Here is a 23200-nt window from a genome sequence, read left to right as displayed (position 1 = left end):
ATAAAGAGGATGAAAAGGAGAAATAAAAGGCCCACGGAACCCATCTACTGGTAGCCAAGACTTCCAGAAGAAAGATGAGCCTCAGGATCAGGAGAGATGAATAGGGCCCTTCACTCTTCAACTAGAAACTGTTGTTGCCAAGACACTAAGTCAATCACTTAGGAGATCGTTGTGCTACCATATATGCCTCTGTTGTGGGCTAATTAATTAAAAAAAAAAAACACTGTCTGAAATTACTGATTTGAAGTCATCTTTTACAATAATATCTTGCCTTTTTTGTTATAATACACATAAGTATTCTTTCACAAACATTTACCTTTAAACACTGAAGCACTTGTAAAGAGAATCACTAGAAATTACTCACTTTGATACAGGACAATGTAAGATGTTTATTTAGAATGTGGCTGACTCCTCTGATGAGTGCTGATAACTGATCAACTTCCACGTGTTACAAATATGAGTTGTGATTATCCCATCCTTTTTTAAGATGATGTAGGCTAAGCTTATTATAATTACCACCTGCCTTTCTGGTTACTTTCATATTTAGGGAATACAGAACTATGTTCTGGGGGATTAGAAATTACCTAATATTATATTAAGGGAAGTTTTCACAATTCTCAAAATAATTCAGAATTTAATAAAATTAATGTTGTCTTTAATCAGCTATTCAAAGTAGACTATTTCCTGCCTCCTGGATAAATGTATACCTGCAACCAACCATTCCCGAAGAAGGAGAACACAACAGTTTTGAATTACTTGATTCGTGGATACACTTACACCTTTAAATGTTTTCCACCGTGAATAACAGGACCTTTCAATAGGTGATCTTGGAGGTTAATGGTCATATTACTTGCTAACAAATTACAATTTGGGCCAGAAGTTCCTGAACATTTCTAACTGAATTTCCCAAATATCTCATGCCTCTAGTTGACTTAGCATTATATATTATTTGATGCAGAAATTCTACATTAGTCGCTTCATGCATATTTTATCTTTGGATTTTGGAAAACTTGCAATCTTATTAACAAAAGTTGAAGATAAGACTTTAAGGCCTTAGCGCCTAGCATTACTATTTAACTTCGCATTTTACAAACCTGAAACCTGAAATATTGACATAATACTTTGAACATATTTGGTTAAATATATTATTAAATTATAAACAAAAGAACCAGGGACTTCGTGTGAAACCTAATGTGACATATGGTTACTTTTTGAAATGCACTAGATTCCAGAGGTAATTACAGTATTTCTTGAGTATAGTGTTGTGTTTGGTTATTATGGTCTCAATGGATAAAAGCATGACAGAGTTCAGTTGTTCCCTTTACACTTATCCACTCGATAAACAGGCTGATTGCCCCAAAAAGGAAAGAACGGTTCAGCCTAGCCCCAGTCCAATTACCAAGTGGATATTAATAAAGACTCAAATTAATAAAGAATCAAAAGGTTAGGCTATTACATATTCTTAGGTCAAGCCGCGGACGTATGCTTTGCGTGCCTACCCCTCGGGTTGCTTCTAGCAGTATGGATGATCACCAAATGACCAGCTCTAATGCCTCCTCTCCCCAGCTGCAAGGGAGCATGTGACAGCTGCCCTCCTCCCCGCCTGGCCGGAGTCATGGCATCAGTGATTGGAGGAGGTCTCTGCCCCGGGAGTCATTATACATGTTGTGGTCCTGCAAAGGGTCAGAATCAACAAAATACAGTTCCCCTGCGTGGACATCAGAAAAGTTAGCCAGAAATTCATGGGGATTGAAGCCAACCCACACAGTGTACCGATAGTCTATTGTGCGTATGGAATAACCCATGACCTTTATATCTTTTAAGCTCGGCTTGTCAGAATTCCACTGGGGAGAGTCTGCAGGCCGGGGGTATTGGCTATAGGCAATAGACTCACGGGGATTACCACGAAGGTACCGGTCCTCGTCCAGGTCCTGGAATCGGAAATACTTCACAAGGCTCTGGCCTTCTCGGCACTGCGCGACACGAAATGAGGGAACAGGACAGCGAGGCGGCACGTGCAGTCCTGTAAGTCCCGCGAGCGTGGGGAAGAGAGACAGAAGTTCCACGAGGTCCATGACTTGCCGGCCTGAAACGGGAACCGATGCAGCTGAATGCACTACTGTACAGAAGCCTGCACGCTCACAGACTAAAGAAGGGAGCGCGTCTGGGCTCCACAGGTTCTTTTCTCCTTCTGCGTTTATTTCGGGCCCATGAGTTTAGGAACAACGCCAACTCGGCACCTCCTCGCACAGGAGTATGCAAAACAAAGGTGCCTGCAGACAGTTGGCACTTGTAAAAACTATGTGTAATTTGGGAACCACCCGTGTAATCACGGATTCTGGCAAGGATCACCAACAGAAGCCCTATCCTTTGGGTAAAACTCGGTTGGGGAGACAGGATATCCGGAGTCTCAGCAGTCCCACCCTGCAGGTACTCCCTTCTGGATGTCAGCACATCCCCTTGGGATCATGGGAGGTTGCAAACAACAACACATTCACCATCTTAACCATCCCGTAGTGTCCTTTTCAGTAGCACTAAAAACATCCACAGTGCCATGCAGCCATCCCCACTGTCCGTGTCCAAAATGCTTCTCATCTTCTTCACCTATGATCTGCCTCATTGAACACTCCCTTCCCATCGCCTCCTCCCTGCCCCTGGCAACCGCTATCCTACTTTTGGGGACTCCTTGCAGGATCTCATGTAAGTGCAATCACATGGTCTTTGTCCCTGTAGGACTGCTTCCTTCACTGAGCACAATGTCCTCAAGGTTCCCCCATGCTGTAGCAGGTGTCAGAATGCCCTGCCTTTCTTAAGGCTGAGTAACATGCCACTACACAGAGAGACCATATGTGGCTTTTCCATTCACCCAGCAATGGACGCGGGTTGCTTCTACCTTGTGGCTACTGAACATTCATGTACAAGTTTTTGCTTGAATACCTATGTCTAATTCTATGGGATATCTACCTAGGAGTGGAATTGCGGAGTCACACTGTAACCCTACATGTAACTTTGTGGGGACTCACTAAGCCACTTTCCATAGTGGCTGCACCATTTTACCTCCCAACCAGCAATGGGAGGGTTCCCCTTTCTCCACACCATGCCAGTGCTGTAGATTTCTATTTATTTTGCGAATGGGAATGAAACGACACCTCATTGTGGTTGATCCATCTTTAAAGTCTTAATCCTACACTTTATATTACCGTTAAAACCATGGGCTTTGAGCCATCACTCTGGCCATCTTGGATCTTTAAGAGTTTGCTTTACACGACTCAATTTTATTTCTGACACATCTGTTAAGTAAAATAAAAAGAAAAAAAAAGTAAAGAAGTTTAAAAAAGATACCTTCACAATGGCAAGACCTGGTTGACCTGAGCACCTTCATCAGGTGATCAAATCTGGCACCACTGACAATGGCGAAGGCCACCGTGAAGTGCCCTGTGACACACTGGGAACACGCGAGCTCACGTGTAGTGCACGTGTCAAAAATGTTTACCCTGAATCTAGTCATGAAGAAGTGATTAGACAAATCCAGACTGCGGGCTGCTGCCCAACACAGTTACCTGGAATGCTTGTAAAAAGATGAGGTCGAGGAGAAATGGGGGCCCAGATCACGTCAGGCCTTGTCGGCCACTATAAGGGCTTTCACTCAGAGACAGGAGCATAGAAGGCTCCAGAGCAGGGCTCTGACACCACCTCACTCAAGTTTTAACAGGATCACTTTGGCTACTGTGAGGAGGAAGAACTCCGGGGGACCATGGGCACAAGTAGGAAGACTTCGGGGAGCTGTTGCAGGAATCCAACAGGACATGGGGTGGCATGACCCGTGGTGGCAGCATGAGGTGGTGAGAAGCAGTATAGCCAGACTGAATGGAGAGCGATGGGCTTGCGGACAGACTACGTATCACATATGGAGGATGGGAGACAGGCAGGGGCCGGGAGGACTCCATAGTGAGCACGGCCATTCCCTGAAAGGGGAAAGAGGATGGAAAGAAAGGCTTACAGCTTGGGGCATGCCCAAGCTAGACTGGCCAAGTGGAACAGGCTGTTGGAAATCCCAGTCCAAAGTTCAGGGAAGAGACAGAGTCTAGAGATAAAACTGGGAAATAAACTGGGAACAGTACAGCTACGTAAATTTACAGCTTGCTGAACATGTCCCCAGAAAACTTTCAAAAAACCATCTCAACCGGTCAGATTTCTCCAAGCAAGCAGAGGCCTATAATCATGCCTATGGTTTGAGCTTTTTATAGATGACTTGAAAGAAGACAGAGCGTGAAGCACACAAAAATCAAATGTAAAGAAAATAAAACTGGGCCATGTAAAGCAAATCTGGAAAGATCCAGAAAGACCAGAATGATGGGCCAGAACCAAAAAAGGAAAAAAAAAATCAACAGAAATCGACATAAAGGGCACGATTTAAATGTTAAATGGATTTAGATGGATTAAATGCAGAAGTCCAAAAAGCAGGCAACCTAGTTTCGCAGAGTTCATAGAAAAAGTACTCTAACTCATACACAACTTGTCTCTGTGCTAAGCAGATCACCTCAGGAGAGAACAAAGAACCCACACAGGTCACCCATGCAGCCGCAAGGGGTATCTCATTGAAGGGACATTTCTGGAAATGCTTTCTCAAGCTGGAGCTTTGGGGAAGGCAGAGACCAGGATAACTGTGGGTCTACCACCACTACTGTGAAGGAACTGCAGGCCTGGGGGTTTCAGCCTAGAGAAGAAAGTCATCAGTGTCGTCTTCAAGGCTGGGATGAACCAGCACATGGAAGTCAAAGCAAACTCGCCCTTCACGGTGCTGCTCAGCCGTCGGCCAACCCCTTCCTCTGAGCTTCGGAGCACACGGTGGTCTCTGGCACGACAGTCCTCCTCGTCCTGGGGATGCCACCTATTCCTTTGTCCCTCCCCCTCTTCCAGCCTCCTCTAGGCCCAGACCCATAGGTACTCAGGAATGCCAACCCTGGACAGGAAGACGGACCGAGTAAGCCCCTGGCTGTGCATCAGGGAGGGGTGTGCATCTAAAGCAGCGGGAGTCTCCTATCAAGCAACATCACTTCAGCATACTTTATACCTGGCTCCATCAACTCCAGGATGGAATTGAAAGGGTCGATGTAAGGGAAAAGCTTGTCGCCTGCCTCCGGAAGCGGAGCTGTCCTCCCGGGAACATAGAACATCAAGGGCACACGAGTGGCGACGTCAAAATTGCTGTATTTGGCCCACTCTCCATGTTCACCGAGAGCCCACCCTGGTTCATAAAAGCACAAAATAACAGAAAACAAATAATGACATCACAGCTCGTTCATTTTCGATGCCACTTCATTCCCTGTTGTAGAAACCAGAGGGAGCAAAGCTCATCACAGAGAAGGAATTCCTCTGTGATTACCACAAAAAACGTGATTTCTCTAAATACTGCTTTATTTGAAGTTAGACATCTTTCTTGAATGAGGAAACCTCTAAAAGGGGAAAAAAAAAAAACATACTAAATTCCCAAAACAAAACTATCATCTTTAAAAGCAACTGACGTTTGCGGCCAGCTCGGGCTCCCAGGGCCCAGCCCCTACCCCCCCAGCCCGCACGCAGGCCAGGCCTCCCCTCCTGAGAGGGGCTCCTCCTGACAGGGTGGGGGCAGGGGCGGGGGCAGGGCCGCTGTCCTGTCCTGCCTTCTCTGGACACAAGTCCCACCGGGGCTGTTTTCCACCCAAGGGTGCGTGCCCCCAAACCGTGAGCAGTGACGCTACTGCACTCACTCCCATTTTATAAGGCAAGGATAACTTGTTCCATTTTTAAAAATATACCACAGACCAAAAAAATAGAACTTGATTCCAGGCCCTTAACCTTCATGAAAAATACAACCCTCTTCACCTGTACTGAAAACCCTCCCTGCGAAAGACAGCTTGAACGCTCCCCATGGAAACGTCTAATGTTCCATCTGAGTGCCCTTTTTGATATATAAAAAAAATAAAAGACAGAGATTGCACGTTGAGTATTTCATGTGACAAAATAACCAAAGCCACATAAAGCCACCACGTATGCACTGGAGAGGCTTCTGTGGTGCGGGGGCAGGGAGTCTCAGGTGGGCCGTTCGAGAAGGGCCATTCGGAATCAATGCAGCTGCCTCCACGCAAAGAGAGCTTCTGAGTGGCCTTGCCTCCTTCACAGGCACAGCAGCCTCTGTCCTCACTGGAGGAGGAAACTGAGCACTGACAAGAGAGGCCAGAAATGGATGGCGAACCATTAGGGAGACAGCGAAACATTGTGACACTTATGTACATAACAAAGTAATGTGGGTCTTGACAAGGCTTAAGGTAGGCCCATGAGAAATCACACGGAGGACTGTCCGTGACATTAAGTGGAAACAGCAAATGAGGGGACCAAAGAGTTGATAAGCACAATCAATCCCACCTTGTCCCGTGACTATATATTCCATACACACTCACACGGACACGCACCACAGCCACGTGTATATCCACAACCAAAGGCTAAAAGACCCCAGGTCTGCCAGCACCAGCTCGTTCCGGGCAGGTGGGATAAGAGGGCAGGGTGCTCTCGTCCTACATTATATGCTCTATGCCTTTTCCTTTTTACAATGACTCTGTGTTGATATCGTCCCATTGCACAGTTGACGATACTCAAGAACTGTTGTCCCCTAAGTATGATAATGGAAGTATGGTTATACTTTAAAAGAGCTAAATTTTTTAGAAATACTATTCAGAAACCTGAACAACCCGGGATTTGCTTCAAAAGAGCTTGGGGATAGGAGAGGGGGGAGGATGAGACAAACAAGACCACTGGGAGTGGGTAACTGGGGAGCAGGATGATGGGGACTGGAGGATGCTGTTTATTCTCTATTCTTGGACATGTTAAAAACTTTCAAATTAAGAAGAATCTTCTTAAGTAAATTGTTTCCATTTTTGGAAAAAGTGGGAAACTGCCTGAAAAGAAAGAAAGCCTTGCCAGCCCCAGGCTCTTGGCAGAGAGAACACTGGGACTGGGGGTGGAGTAGTGAAGTCAGGTCTGAGGGCCTTGTTGGGCCATGCCAGGACTGTTCTGGATCCTCCTAAGAAAAACTAAATGCCCTCCAAGCTTCTAGATTGGAAGTATGGGTTAAAAGGGCTCCCTTTTTGTGCTGAGTTCATCAAGGATGAAAAAGGTTGCTATGAGGTCCCCACCCAAGCATCCAACATGGTCCTTGGGCCTCTATGGAGAAAGGTCCCAGGCCATCAGAAAACAGGCCATCATAAAAGCACCCCAAGACCCCAGACTTGGGGTACTGCTGATTCCTGAAAGAGAACACACTTCTGTTTAAGGCAATCTAGAAAAGCACATTTCCCAGAGAAGTCCAGCTGCCCTGATCGACTCCCCAGGGCACTGGAAAATGCTTACCGTGATCGGAGACAAACACGATGATGGTGCTGTTGGCCAGCTGGAGATCATCCAAAGCACTCAGAAGGTGGCCAACCTGTGTATCCAAATATGAAACAGAGGCAAAGTAGCTCTGACGGATTTTCCGCTGCACGTTAAAGGAGGAGGAGAGTGAGTGTGACTTGAACCACAGTGGCACGCACAGAGCGGTGTCACCTGAGTGCGCCTCCACTGACGCCCGTGACTCTCAGCCAAAATGTAAAGCACATTTCCCCACCATCTGAGTAGCTGGGCCCACATGCTTCTGGTGAAATCCGGGGTCCATGGCAGATCCAAAAGGAGGATTCTTTTCTAAGCAAATCAGATTTCACTGTAGGGCACAGGTCACAGCAGACAGATGTGCCACTTACTGTCCCTTTGTGTCTCCTTCACCTATTCTTATGGGTCCCAGGAGATGACCATGTAAACTGAAACACATCCCCCAGTCACTCCAAACTCTGCTGAGGGGGGTGCCAAGGACCCCATGAAGCTATACTCCTTCCTCAAGGACCAGAAACCAGGGGGCTCAGAACAAGAGAAATGTTGTGAGATGTGGCCAAATCACCCCAATCTCGCCCTCTATCCCCACATGGCTTTCTTCCCACATGTGTCTCTCTCCTCTTCTTAGGAGACACCCGTCCTATGACTCCAGTATGACCTCATCGTAACTAATGAATCTGCAATGACCCTAGTTTCAAACAAGGCCCCATTCTGAGGTGCAGGGGGCCAGGACTTCAAGTTTCTGAGGAACACAACTAAGCCCATAACAACATCCACTTTCCTTTAACTACTCTTTAACCCAGCAGGACAGCAACTGCTTGTCCTCAAAGACGGTGGCAGTCATGTCTAATGACCTCCCAGCAGGCAGGAGAAGAGCAACGGAGGGACCCAGGCTGGAGGCCAAGGGAGGCACTGAGGTGATTCAAGGCGAGATGATGCAACCTGGGCTGCAAGTGAGTGAGAGTCTGACCACAGCCCAGAGCACCTGCCATGGGCTTGAGATGAACAGCACTAAATCCACGCTAGGCACACAGGAGCAGCTCCACAGACGCTTGTTGCATGAACAAATCGAACCCAGACCCACTCGGGTGGTCGTGAAAGACTTGCAGGTGGAGCCAGAGGGCAACACGGACCTGGGAGGAAGGCAGGGACAACCAGCACGAGTGCGGGCAGGTGGGGAGACGGCAGGGAAGGAGATAAGGACTCCCAGGCTGACTTCAGGTTTCTGGTTCAGCTGGCAGCACCATTCAGTGGCCGGGGGAGCACAAGGAGAAGAGGAGCAGCAGCAGTGGTGGCACGGCCCCAGGAGCCAATGAGGCAGAGGTCTCCACGGGCACTGGTGCGTCAATGAGCCTCAGGGGCAAGTGGACAAATGTGTCTGAAATCAGGGGCAAGACTGGGACAGGAGGGGAGAATGGGAAGAAAGCTTCCAGCGGAGGCCCTGGAGCTGACCCACCAGACAGGGCCTCCTAAGCAGCAGACACAGAAAGAGGGGTCTGCTGTGGGGGGGGGGGGCAGGGGGGGTCCAGGCAGAGGACATGTCCAGGAGGAGTGGCACTGGCCAACACTGAGAAAGCAGCAGGGACTCTGGGAAGGTAGGACCCACAAGGCTGAATTTTATTTGCCACGGGGGTCAGTGCTGACCTAGGTGAGAGCACTGAGCGGCTGGGGAGGCAGGAGGCTGGGCAGAAGTGAATGAAGAACGGGCGGACGCTGAGGCCACATTTCACTCCTTCTGCCCTGAAGGGCAGGTGAGGGCACAGTGTCATCTGCTCAAAGATGGAGAAGAGGGGCGTAAAGGACAGGAGGGGAGCGGCTCAGAGTGCAGAGTTCAGAGCAGCTGAACGGGCCTAGAGTCCTAAGCAGAAAGCCCTCGTGGATGGGCTGCCGGGGCTGGAGGCTGGGCCCGTGTGTGTTCACCTCAGTGCCACACGGACTCAGCGCAGCAGCCTCAAGACTTGGGCTTGAGAGCGGAATGGTGGCCGGACCATCCTGTCATCGGGGCACAAGTGCAGCAGGGGGCTGGTGAGAACAGTAAGCCACTTGCGCAGGAGTGAAGCCCAGAGGGGACCTGGACCCGGGGTAGGGAAGTCCCCAGTCACGATCCCCAGGAGGCATGTGGGGAGCGAGCATGTGGAGTGAAGCAGCTGTGAGAAGAGACTGTGGTCAGGGTGGTGACTGCGACCCGAGGAGGAGCCAGCCTGGGAGGCCTGAGGGTGGGCCCTGAGGTCACTGGCTCCTATGGAGCAGAGCGAGAGTGCTAGAGGCTTAATAGGGCAGAACCGAGAGGCTCAAGACTGCGGGGAGATGCGGCCTAGGCACAGAGAGCCGTGAGCAGGGCCCAAGCTTCAGGTGCACGTGGGGCAGGGAGCGGGACACAAGCACGGCAGGGAGGTCCTCTGGGCAGCGACAGCACGAGTGGGCAGGGGCGTGGCGGGGAGGAAGGCATCTGTCCTGGACACTTTTGCAGGTTCGCTGAGCTCCCTGCTGGACATCTGTCGTCACCTCATTTCTGTTTTACAGATAAGGAAACAGGCTCAGAGAGCTCAAGGGACCTTCCCGGGGGCTGTGCGGCTGGTGTGGGGGAGAACGGGAATTCGAACCCAGGCTGTTCTGAGCCGATAAGACAAAGCACAAGGCCCTGGCATTCCGTGTGTCCAGGAGGGAATTCAGACTCCCCAAGGCTGCAACTGCATGCTCTGGGGCAAGTTACCACACCTCCCTGTTGTCTCCCCACCCGGACGACCTGGTGGTCACGAACCTCACTCAGCCTCCATGGGGACTGGAGGAGAGGGCACACAGAAAACACTGAGCACCCTTCCTGGGACACAGTCCATTTTAAAGGGACATTTGAAGTGACCGTCACTAACAAGGCATCCGGGTGCAGCCTCGGAGATGCCACTCGAACAAGCCGGCTCTCAGAACCCCCTAATGGGAAGTCAGGGACGGAGCCACGGGAGGAATCCACTCCTTTGCCAAGTCTCACCACCGCTAGGCGAACCTCGGGAGCCCCATGGACACGAGGGGCGCACAATCCTCAGCCCCTGAGCCCTCACTGTCCGAATAGCTCCGAGTGGCAAGAGACGCCTGGATGTTTCATCTGGTTTTGAACTGTACCCTATGGCAGTGTTTGCAGGCTTCCGCGTGCCATCAGAACTGCCGGGGGTGCTCTTGCAAATGCCAGTCCTCAGGCCCCACCTCAGCTCCCAGTCCCCTAAGTCTGTGCTTCCAACAAGCCCTCAAAGGGATTAGGATGCAGGGGGTCCAGGAAGCACCCTCTGAAACCACTGCCCTCTACCTTCCACTGCAGGCTGCCTATGAGTCTTCACACAGTGACCAAAGGGCAGGGCTGCATGTGGAATATTCCAGAAAGAGTGCTGGATGTTTTCTGCACTCCAGGGAGAGGGTGACTGACGAGTCGGCTGAGGAGCTGAACTCTGTGGCTACTCTAACTGTAACATCCAGATAGCACTGGCCACGTCGGCGCCGCTGCCCGCTCTGTGTCAAGGCCCTACTCCCCGTACCACCCCTCAAACGGGATGGGCGCTTGCGTAGGCTTTCCCACAGAGGGGCCGTGCAACCGAACATTCTGGGCTGCAGGGAAGCCGCCCATCACTCTACAGCTGATGAACAGTCACGTGGATTAAAGAGCATCTCCCATGATTTAGTGACAGGGTGTCCCAGCCTCCTCCTTCCCCCAGTGCTCACACTCAGCCAATCACCAAACCTCCAGATGCTCCCCTTCTTTGCAAGAGACACGGCCTGGGAGACGATATCCACCCAGCACTTCCCATACCCTAAATTCCTCCAGACCACCCCCAGCCTCAGAGCCTCATGAGACACCTGGCACAGAGAAGAGTCTTGGTAAGACACAATGGGTGGGGCGGTGTCTACTGAGAAAAGTGGTGTCACCAATGATGTCATGCCATTAAGTACCCAGCAATTCCCCCAAATATGCCCTTGGTACCTGAAAATCCACAGGAATTGGGCCATAGGGCACACTGAGGTTCAAGGCCTGGACGTCCTCCCGCTGCCTGATGTCCATCCAGGGGTTATAGGCCACGGGAGGGAGGCCAGCAGGAACCTGGGGATCGGGAGCCAGGGTGATGTTCTCCAAGGGATACAGCTTCTGAAACTCCTTGGGGGGAATAGCGCACAAAGACACCAGGTTGTCATTCTTCCGGCAAAGGCACAAAGCTGGGACTCTCCCAGTCTCTCTCTTGCCTTTTCTCCAAGCCTGGGATGCATTTACATGGTGGCTCACTGACACTCCCCAGGTACTTTCCCCTACCTGAAGGTCAGGCCTAAGGTCACTTCACAAGATGCCAATGGTAATGAAATCATGCCACTTGTTTCCTATCAACCGAGCAGCAGCAGCTTTTTTCATACAAATCAATGTCCTCCTATTCTTGTCCCCACTTCCTACCTCCCATTCAGCTGGAAAGGGGTGGATGGGGTGTTTCCAATTCCCAAAACCCCCCTCAGGTTTGGCAACTCCCCAAGAGTGCTCACAGAACTTGATGCAGTCCTACCTGCAGCGACCAAACACAATCAGCAAAGGACAAAGCCACATGGGCGAAGTCCAGGAAAAACCAGGCACAGGCTTCCAGAATCCTCTACCAGTGAAGTCACACAGGATGTGCTTAATTCTCCCAGCGATGAGTTGTGTGACAATGTGCGTGAGAGGCTGTTGCCATGGAAGCTCATTAGAGCCTCAGCACACAGGCTGTTTACCAGGGCTGCCCGCCCAGACCCGCTCTGCTGGCAGAGATCGACGCCACAGACTCCATGCAGAAGAGCAGGGCCATTCGTAAACAGTGCAGGCACAGAGAGCCACTCCTCGCTTGGGGAGTGGTGCAAACTCTCCCAGGATCCACGTTCCCAGAGGCCAGCCAAAGGCCAACCTTGCAAGCAGGCCTTGCTATGGAGAGCAGCTAGGCCGGCTAGGGGAGCTCCTGTCTGCATGAGAGGCAGAAATGAGTCTCCCTCCATCAAAGGGGGACAGATCCGGCTAGGAAGGCAAGATCCCCTGGGCCAATCTATCAAAGCATCAAAGAGCACACCTTTGGCTCTCTACTTCCATCAGGAATGAGGGGCATTCTTTACAAATTCAAAAGAGTGGGCTGCTCAGGCCCAGGGAAGACACAACAGGGAGAAACTGAAAAAGATTTTTAAAAAGAAGGGACCATACACTCTAAATGATGGACAGGAGAGCACAGCATTCAGGGTTGCACCGAGCAATGCAGTGCCCTATGTGGGAAGGGTGTGAGATGCCCCTCCCTGGAACTGTGCCCCAAGGACTGTCCCTTAACTGCAGCCATTGGCGGCCAGCTCTGACTTCTCTATGCTGATATTCCCATCCAACCCAATATGTGCTCCCTGAGTTCAAGGAAAAGAATAAAACCTTCCAGTGGGGAGGGAGGAAGCCAAGCATTTCCAACAGGATTCTTACACGCCTTAAGTCTACTTTTTAGCCTCAACCTCTGATCCCATCTTCATGCCACTAAGTACAGTGGTGCCATCAGGAAGCCCCGGTGACCAGGGATGGCAGGACATGCCCCCATTAAACCAACCCCTCCTGTAACAAATGACACAGCTGTCACAGAGGTGTGGGGTCAGCCCTCGGGCAGCTCTTCACCTTGGGGTATCTGAAGGGGATGTGCGGCTTATGATACCCAACAGCCAGGAAGAAAGGGCGGGCTGATGTTTTCATCTTTTCCAACAAGCGTATCGCTTGCTCGGTGCTCTGCTTGTCAGGCAAGGTGCCCTCTGGCACATCCGCCACGTCCACGGGGCAAAGCAGGTTGGCATGGAGTTTTCCATCTGGCCCCCTGCATGTCTTTCAAGACAAAACAGTGCAAGTCAGCTCTTTAAATGCAAGGAAGAGAAGTCACGAAGGGGCATACGCAATAGATTTTGCATTCACAGCAGCAGCCCTCGAAGCCCACCTCACGCGTGCTGGCCAAGGCATGCACGATGGAGAGCTAAGACAGAGAAGCATCTCCTCTTTCCTAGGCAGAGGCCAGAAACCCACCAGCACTTAGCTTCTTGCTGTTAATCTTCTGTCTCCAGGTCATAATTAATTAAAAGAAACCCATGGAAACTAATGATCAAAACAAATCTGTCTCTGGCTCAATAATTTTAAAAAAAGCCAATTAAAAAATGGGTAAAGGACTTGAATAGATCTCTCTCCAGACAAGATAGAGAAATGGCCAACAAGCACATGTGAAGATGCTTTGTGTCATTTTATGTCATTATTCATCATAGATATGCCAATCAAAACCACAATGAGATACTGTCCCACACATGCCAGGATGGCTAGAATTTTTAGAACTGGACAATGACAAGTGTTGGCGAGGATGGCAAGAGCCTGGACCCCTCCCTCACACAGGGCCACCGGGGATGTGAAATGGGGCGCTGGGGAAAACACTCTGATGGTTCCTCAAGCAGTTAAGCAGGGCATCATTATGTAACCCAGCAATTCCACACCTGAGGGACATTAAGAAAAGTGAAAACCTAAATCCACACAAATACTTGACCTAGCAATTCTACCCAAGAGAACAGAAAACCTAGGCCACATAAAAACACGTCCACGAATGTTTACAGCAATACCGTCGATAGTAGCCACAGAGTGGAAATAACCCAAGTGTCCGACAACTCATGAATGGATTAAAAAAAAAATGCATTCTACCCATACAACATTCTACCCATACGATACTATTTTGCTATAAAAAGTAACAGGGCTTTGCGACACCTGGCTGGCTCGGTCGGTAGAACATGCAACTCTGGATCCCAAGGTTGTGGGTTAGAGCCACACGCTGGGTGTAGAGATTAATTAATAAAATCTATAAAAAGAAAGCAATGAAGTTCTGGGCATCCTAAGTAGCTCAGTCAGTTAAGCACCTGCCTTCGGCTCAGGTCATGATCCTGGGGTCCTGGGATCAAGCCCCACGTCAGGGAGCCTGCTTCTCCCTCTCCCTCTCCCTGTGGCTCCTCCTGCTTGTACTCTCTCTCTGTCAGATAAATAAATCTTTTTTAGAAAAAAAGATCCCAACATCTGTCTCTGCCAAGTCATGATCACAGACAAAAACTACAAACTTCGCTATACAACCAGCTTGGAAGAATGTGCGGTATATGCAGCAGTTAACCTGAATCCTGCCAGACAGGAAAAAACAGTTCCTCTACAGAACAGTGCCCTTTTCACGTCCTTACCTTGGTGTTTTCATACTTTTCAGAGGAGGGATGATAAGGTGGAACAGACCAGCTAAACGGAGAATCATCACTATAATTGGAAGATATTCCTGAAGCGGGGGGGGAAAGAAAGTCATTAAATAAAACTGAAGGGTCCTTCAATGCCTTCCCCGCCCCAAATTAAAACTCGGCGAGCAACTACTGAAGTATCACCCCTTTCTTTGGGACTTATTTCCTCATCTATAAAATCAAGAGCTCAGGCAGATGATGATAAGTCCCCACGAAAGCCAACTCTCTAGGGTTCTGGTTGAGGACTGAGCATGTGACCTCCTGGTCCCCTGAGCCCTGGCAATTCGTGCAAGGCTGTACGGAAGAAACCCAGAAGGGTAGGCTCAGCCAGCCTGCTCCAACGCTGCAGCCCCACAGAGCCCTCGCTGGATGGAGCCTCTCCCCCAGAGCAGAGGCAGCACCACCGCAGGCCAGGTGCAGAAGAGGAGGCTCAGAGAAGGCCGGTGCCTTGCCTGACACCAACCACGGAATGGGTGAGTGAGCTGGGACTCAAATCCAGGCCTCAGGACCCCAGGTTCAGTGCTCATTCATGAAGCAGAAACCCACTGCCCAGCTCAGCAGTCTCTTGTCTATTCGGGAGGAGTAAAGAACAGTGAACTACAGAAGGATGGCCAGCTGTCTAGAGAAGAGAAGTGCTGTGTGAGTGGGGAAGCCACAGAGGTGGTGGGCCAAGGTAGCATGGGCAGCAAGGGCCATGAAGATGCAGTGAGGCTTGTGTGGGAGCGGAAGGGAAGGGTCGCCTCGTGGGGTGAGACAGGAGGAGCAGGGAGGGCAGTGTCGGTAGAACCGCAAGAGAAAGAGCGTCACCAGCATAGTGACCATTGGGGCTCCACCAGGGAGCACCAGGCAAGGCGAGACCGGAGGGAAAGGGGCAGTGGGTGGTGGGCTTATCAACACACCAAGTATAGTGGAAAGAGCAAAGGAGGCCAACAGACCCAGGTTCAAATCTCAGCACTGCCCCTTATTACCCACGCAACCTTGGGCAAGCTACTTGACTTCTGCAAGCCTCGAGTTCCTCCTCGGGAAACGAGGATGATGATAAAAATGATAAAAACCCACCCCACCTGCTGCTGAGGAGGGGACTACGGGAGCGGCCAGCACCGGAACTGGCCGGGAATTGGCAGTGGCTGCTGTTTTCCTTGAACAGGTCCCTGCCTCACAGACAAAGTCATGAGAACAGAGACCTCCCAGACGAAAAACACTTTTCCACAAGGACTACAGGCAAAGCTCTCGTTCTCTGGCCAAGACACACCGCTGACAGCCTGACTCCACAACCTAAGAATCAATACCACTCAGGCCTTCCTTAGCCTCCCTTCCTGAAACACGGCCTTCCCTCTGCCCTACTTCCTCTTCTCCCCGAACTTGTCTCTCCCCTCCTGCTGTGCTCAGGCGAGGGCTGTCCAGGATGTAAGCGCCAACTGCGGAAAGTTCGGACGGTGGGCTTTTGGTGACATGACAGGATTCCTGACAGATTCTCTTTCCAAAACTTGGCGTGACTTAGCCCAGCCAAGTGTTATCCTCAACCTGGACCAGCCAGCTGGGTTCCAGAAGGCTGCTGAGCCTGCCTGTGTCACCAGCGAGCAAAAGGAAAGCTACTTAAAATGTTCAAGTCATCGCCCTTAGCAATAAGCACGACCATCGTATGAAGTGCGCTTTCAACCCACTCTCACACCCTTGAACCACCGATACTGGGACGCTACCCTGGGAGGTAATCCAAGCAGCTATGACTCATTTGCCAGAGAACTAATCTGAAGCGGAGAGGAAGAACGATCTGCCCAAGGTCAACTGCACAACTACGAAGTGGCAGAGCTGGGACTGGAACCCAGGAGCCTGGATCCCTGGGGCCACTGCCCACCAGTTCCCTCTGCAGAGGCCTTCATTCCAGCAGTACGTGTGACAATGGAGACCTGAAATCAACTTGACACTCAAGTACAGTGGCTTGTATGTGAGATGACTGTGCTGTTGTTAAAAATGATATGCAAAGGGGCACCTGGGTGGCTCAGTGGGTTAAGCCTCTGCCTGAGGCTCAGGTCATGATCTTAGGGTTCTGGGATCGAGTCCTGCATCCGGCTCTCTGCTGGGCAGGGAGCCTGCTTCCTCCTCTCTCTCTCTCTCTCTCTCTCTCTCTCTCTGCCTGCCTCTCTGCCTTCTTGTGATCTCTCTCTGTCAAATAAATAAATAATTTTTAAAAAATAAAATTAAATTAAAAAATGATTGTATGAAGGGCAGCCAAAGGGGGAAAAGTTTGTTTAAAACATTCACAACATAAAACTGTATATAAAGGAAAATCTCAAATCAGAAAAAGAATATGCCTGGAATAAGGGAACATCAAACTTCAACCCCCCTCGGTGTGGTGCAATTATAATCAATTCATATCCTTCAGTTTATACTTTCCTTCCCCCCACCCCACTTTTTGTCAAATAATCATGCATTACTTCAAGTAAGTATTTTAAAAAGTTTTAAAGTCTTTTTTAAAGTTTAAAAAACTTTTAAAGTCTTTAAAGTGTTTCATCATTCTCATTTTGGCATTAAAAGAGCCAGTTTATCAGGCCGTGTTGCAAGTCAGCACTGGTGGCCCCCCCAGCACCCTTCAGGCCTTGGGCGTCAGCTTGCACCCCTCTTGCTAACCTGACTCACAGCTGATGGGCAGCCCCACCCAAGTGCTGCCTCTTCACTGGCAAATCCTCAAAACCACCCTGGTCTCCCTTTACTGACGGGGCTCCTGGGGCACAGAGAGTCAGTCAGGTGCAGAGCTAGACTCGCACCCAACACTACCGCCTCCCCAGCCAGCACCCTTCCTTCTGCCTGAGAAGCCAAAGGAACCAAACGGCACTGCGACTAGTGGTCTACTACACTTCTTCACTTTTGGTAAGAACATGAAGCTAAAGTGAGAAGTAGGATTTTGTACCAAGACACCAAGTGACTAAGGAGGTATCCCCCCAGCCCCAGCAGGCCTCTGCAAAGCCAGCTCCACCTCCAGAGGGGGATTCCAGCCCATGGGCACAAAACACAGAGGAATCCAGATTTTGGACACCAAACAGTACCAGGGTGAAAGACTTTTCCAACCGACATGGTCACGTAGCCGTTCTCCTTGAAGTACTGGGGGATGGTAGAGAAGTTTCCAGCATGTACCCTCCAGTAGGAATTGAAGTCATACAGGCGGGTGGTGTCTGGTCTCCTCCCAGTGAGGAAGGACACACGGCTTGGGGCGCACACTGCTTGCTGTCAGGGAGAAGAAGCAGAGGGAAATATCCTCAGAGGCAAACAGAGTCTGGATGCTAAAAGGTAACCAGGCAACCTGAAGAGTCCTCAGCAAAACAGCCTGGCAGCTGAGTCATGCAGATCAAAGCCAGCCAGTGGCATAAGGGCCTCGTTCACACACCAGGACTAAGTATCCCCACAAAGAGGCAGGAAAGGACTCAGCCCCCACCCCTGCACCAAGCAGATGTTTGGGTCCTATGTGATGGCGTCTCACAGGTGCACAGAGGCATGGATCTTAAAGGCAGCCCCATGAGTGTCACCATGGCAAGGAGCATGGTGCTTGCCCAAGGTCGGTTAGCAGACCTGAGAGCGGCATTCGACAACACCCCCTTCATCCTCAGCACCAGGCAAAGCCCTCTGGGGAAGAAAGCTGGGCAGGGCCATCCTTAGGTATCTTAGGGTCAAGGGACAACCTCTGCCCAAGCTTGGAGGCACAAGCTTCCTTGCCAGTACACAACCAGGTTTTCTCTGCCGCCATTTTCCAGACTATGCTTCCCTCTAAGAAGGATTTGCCAGGCACCATCAGGGCCATCTAACCATAGCTGAAAGGACTTCATCCCCCAGCCCACTGCACAAAGAACGCATCCACACCTACAGGTCCCCAGACATACCTGGGCAAAGGCATTCTGGAAGAGGAGGCTGTGGGATGCCAGTTGGTCGATGTTTGGGGACCTTACCAGCTTGTCCCCGTAACAGCCCAGGGAAGGGCGCAGGTCATCCACGATGATTAGAAGGACATTCAGAGGAGCTGTATGGAAGGGAGGGGCCTCAGTGAGATCGCCTGCACTGACAACGAACCCCCACCCGTGGTTGCTGCTCCAGTACTGAGTGGCCCCAGGCTGGCCCCTACACCCTGGACAGCCCAGCCAACCAAGCCAGGGAGGGGGAGACTAGGGCAGGGAGGCTCGGAGTGGGTGCACAGAAGAAACCCCAGTTCTGGGTGGCAGAATTAGGCTCTGAGCATGGCCTCAAGCCTGGATGAGGGAGAGAGAGAGGGAGGGAAGGACAGAGGGGAGGAATGAAGAATTTAGGCAAGGAAAGAAAGATGGATGGGGGTGGGGGGTGAGAGAGGATCGTGGGCGGGAGGAAAGGAAGGATGAATGTTAGAAGGAACAGTGGATGGGACAGAGACGGGAAGTTAAGGATGGATGCAGCCAGAGAAGGAGGTAGGGAGCCCGCAATCTGAGCGAGGGCCAGGACTGCACCTGTGGTCGAGTTGCTGGACGCCGCAGACTCAAGGGAGGTGCAGACCGAGGCCAAGACCAAGCCAAGCCAAAGCAGGCAGCAGCCGGTTGGCGGCATTTCTGCCCCGACGCGGCCACTCTGGGGCGACGGTGACAGGTTGCGGCGGACGGGCCGGCCGCGGGCCCCGCGTCGCCAACGCCCTCTGCACCAAGCGGCCGCGGCCGGCCCAGAGGCCCGAAAACTAGTGCGCCTGCGTTCCTCGTCCCCGCCCCGCCCCTAAGAGGGGCGGGGCCTGGCTGCTCCCGAGGCCCGTGCGCGTGATCCCAGCCTCAGAGGGCGGGGCCGGGGTTGGAGCGCAGGTCCTGCCTCGCAGAGCCGGCGCCGCATGCTGAGCCGCCAGGCTGCGGGCAACTACCTTGCTGGGGAGCTCCCTGGAGAATCTTTCCGGGTGTTTCTAAAGATTTGCGATGCAACCACTGTCCTTAACCAGCAGTTTTCTGCCTCTTTGCCTTCGTTCCTGTTTTGCCTTCCACCTGGAAGCCCTTCCCTTCACCGTAAAAGTCACACTCACTGGCAGACCAGCCCAAATGCTGCAGTTCTCCAATGCAACCCTTCCTCCATCTAAAAGGACCCCCTTTAAAAAAATATTTTACTCCTTTATTTGACAGAGAAAGAGAGCGAGAGAGGGAACACAAGCAGGGGGAATGGGAGAGGGAGAAGCAGGCTCCCCTCTGAGCAGGGAGCCTGATGTGGGGCTCGATCCCATGGGGCTCCATCCCAGGATTCGGGGACCATGACCTGAGCCAAGGGCAGACATTTAAGGACTGAGTCACCCAGGCGCCCCTAAAAGGACCCCCCTTTTTATGCATTTGTTCAACAAGTGCTTATTAAGTACCGCAGATATGTATACCAAGCCCTGTTGGTGGCTCAGGTATTCTAAGTCCCTGCCCTGGGTGAAATTGCATACAATAAATAAGCAAAACAAAAACAAAAACAAAAAACAAAGAACAGCAATGGGCATGCCCGGTCTGGACAAAAATAAGGCAAGGTGGAGCTGCTTGTCATCCTCTGTAGGGTGGCCAGGCAAAGCCTCACTAGGAAAGTGACATTTGAACAAAAACTTGAAGGAGGTGAGAGAGCAAGCCACAGGGATGTCTGCAAGAGGGTGCTCCCGCAGAGCGAGCAGCCTGTGTGACAGTACAGAGACTGGTCTGGTGGCAGAGAACTGGAGATCAGGAAGGCATCGGAGATGGGAGGAGTGAGAGTCCTAAGGCTTTCCAAGGCAAGAATCATTCACTGTATGCCTGGGACTGCAGGTCAGGAAGGACATCACAGTCCCTCTCTCCCAGAGCCTCTGACTCACCCTCTGGGTGACATGCTAACTTTCTCCTCACAGCAGCTCCTGTAGAGCCAGAAATTAAAACACAAAGAGGCTCCATCACTTAACAGAGAACACACCCAGGAAGTGGAGGAGCAGGGTGGGTCTCCATGAGAGGCCTGCTTCCTCAGGAGGGAGCCAGAGCCTGGTCACCGCATGCAGCCTGCTCCCAGGTGCTGCCCCACTGCACTGCTGTTTCCTCCAGCGCGCCAGCCTGCGTGGCTGTTCACACGGGAGCCTGGGGAGCCGTGCTGCGGCGTCTGCCTGCACTCCTCAGACCAGAGCATGCCAAGTCCCTCAGGGTGGGCCGGCTCCAGCCAAGGACCCAAGCTATCAGGCCTCAGCGGGCCCCTCAGCTGTCTGTCTTCATCCTGACACTTCCCTTGTATTGGTGGCCGCTCAGGGTCTTACCCTTTCCCTCTCAAAAGTATGGCCTTCATATTTCTGGACACTCTGAGCCTGGTGTCCCCAAAGACTCCAGTGGCTGTTTAGAAAATTTCTCTTACTTCCTCTTTCCTTGGCATCTGTAATACTTTCTCATAGCAACAGATGTCTCCTGTGCTTGAGCTTGTGAACTGAGGACCTCGTTATAGCATACTTATCTTTATCAAAAAGCCACTGATAAAAAATTATTCAATAAACCCCAGGGTTAACCAAAGAAGGGAATGAAGCAAGTCACACACAGTTCCTGCCTCCAAAAATGTCTATTCTTTTGTGGACTCCTTTCAAGTTGGGAAGCATTTCCGGAGCCAACCGCATCCAGGCCCTGGGGGCGTGGGGCAGGGATATATGAGGAATAAGGAGGCAGACTGGTCCTTGTCTCCTCCCCACACTCCACCCCAAGGAAGACACAGTCTGTGGGGAGGAGGACAGCAGCGCAACCAACTCACTGTCACACAGACGGACTTCTGACTTGTCAGAAAGAACAGTTTCTCCAGAGGAAGAAGCTGGGGGTTCACGTGCCCCAACACCAACCTCTGACATACTGCCAAGGTGCTGGAGTGCATCAGGAAGGCGCAGCTGGAAAGCCTGTTCTGTTGAACAGCTGGGCCTCTAGTTGCAGATATAAGGAACCAGATATGGGGGTGTGTGATGCATTTGAGATGGAGGCTCATCTGGATCTTTCCGGGAGAGTTTAGACTTGAATAAGGGGGAACAGCTGTGGTGGACACACCAGAAGGTGACCCCCAAGGAGTCACGGCCTTGTATAATCCCCTCCCTTTGGGTGTGGGTAGAACCTGAGCTTCTAGCCAACAGAATATGATGAAGGTGAGCCTGTGTGAGCCAGTCACATCTGTGACTACATTTTGGTGTACGTAGAGTGCATTTTGCTGGCACACACAAGAGACTACTCCTGCTGATCTTGGAAAAGCCATATTGTAACTGCCCCTCAAGAGGGCCACGTGGCAGGGAAATTTGGAAGGCCTTTGTGACTTGAGGGTGGCCTCCAGCCCACAGCCAGTATGAAGATGAGAACTTGGTCCTAGAACCACCAAGAAATAGACTTGGCCAACAACCACATGAGCTTGACAGAGGACTCTGAACTCCGGAAGGGAATGAAGCCAGGGTATGTGATGGCTACACAATTCTGAGCAGAAAGGATGGCCTCTCTGTACTCAATATAGCTATGGCCATAATCAAAGAAAAGACCGAGGGAAAGGGGAATATATTCCATGTAACAAAGCCCAGGAGACCACAGACACAGCTGAGGTTGAACTTGCGGGGCAACTGGAGAGGCTGGGAGGAGGAAATGCCAAAGTAGAGGGAGATATGATGCAGAAGACATGAAAGAAAAAGCTGAAGACTTACTCTCTTGGCTACAAAGTCCCATTTGAGGAAAAAAAAAAAAGCAAATTTTTTTCCTCAAGTACTCACATATCCCAACAGACCAAAATGTGAAGCATCTTCCTAAATATCAAAGCCATTCACACAGTAGCTTCACCTCACTGAGTAGTTCTTAAGGGAGTAGGCTGGCTTCCCCCAAAATGAAAATTTTTAGCTGAGAGCATCATAAAATCAGGCCTCCCACGTCTCCAGGTTGGCACCACTTTTGTAGCTCAGTGCCTACATCAGACTTAATAGGGGCATCCAAAGAAAACAGCCCCAGTCTTTCTACATAGAATATGTATAAGCGAGTATTAAATATGTTTCTGGAATAGTAAAAAAAAAATAATTATTGGTCCCACCTCCAGTTCGAGTTAGTGAACTAGACCCAGGCGTTTATTGTCTTATGTGGGTTGCATTCCTCAGAAAGCTGACTCTAAGACAAAGTCAACTGGGTAGAATGTCTGTAGGCTAGGGCCTCTGGGAGAAATACGTGTTAAAAGGATGAGAAGGGAGCAAGAGTGGGAAGAAGCGGCAGTCGAGCTGTGATACAGGCCCTGGCGAACCCCATGGGCCAGTCTAGAACAAGAAGAGCCCTTCAAGGTCGTCTCAAGCTATGCCAGTATGGCCAGATGTTTATAAGCCCCCTTCACAAGTCACTGAACGCAGCTACCCTGGGAGGCGTCCAAGCTTGGTCAAGGGGGCTCTCTGCGGCTGTGGGAAGCCCTGAAGGGAGGGGACAGCCCTGAAGGAGGCGCCCTCCCAGCAACTGGGCCAAGAAGGCCTTCGCCAGAAGGGGGTTTACTTGGCACCTCCCTCTGCTCACCTCACCCCTTCCTCCCTTCGAAATCATCACAAGGCACCAAAACAGCATAGCCCAACAGCAAG

General features: G+C 51.0%; 1 protein-coding gene across 2 annotated transcripts; it reads right to left on the bottom strand.

Moving 5' to 3' along the window:
* Positions 1-146: 146 nt before the first annotated feature.
* IDS (iduronate 2-sulfatase) lies at positions 147-19339 on the bottom strand. 2 transcript variants are annotated; one of them, XM_032849592.1, is made up of 10 exons: positions 19131-19339; positions 18537-18673; positions 17709-17886; positions 14617-14705; positions 13043-13243; positions 11372-11542; positions 7387-7513; positions 5075-5248; positions 1907-2086; positions 148-726 (listed from the first exon to the last, which is right to left on the bottom strand). In XM_032849592.1, the coding sequence occupies exons 1-10, from the start codon at positions 19225-19227 to the stop codon at positions 668-670; spliced, it is 1413 nt and encodes a 470-aa protein (XP_032705483.1). In that variant the 5' UTR covers positions 19228-19339; the 3' UTR covers positions 148-667. The 2 variants fall into 2 exon arrangements, with proteins under 2 accessions (XP_032705482.1, XP_032705483.1); XM_032849591.1 differs by having other exon boundaries at positions 147-2086.
* Positions 19340-23200: the final 3861 nt, after the last annotated feature.

Source organism: Lontra canadensis, unplaced genomic scaffold (genome assembly GCF_010015895.1).
Source record: "Lontra canadensis isolate GAN:19392208 unplaced genomic scaffold, GSC_riverotter_1.0 scaffold233, whole genome shotgun sequence".
Classification (NCBI taxonomy): Eukaryota; Metazoa; Chordata; class Mammalia; order Carnivora; family Mustelidae; genus Lontra; species Lontra canadensis.
The sequence above is the reverse complement of the archived record's forward strand: the minus strand, read 5'-3'. Positions and strand labels throughout refer to the sequence as shown.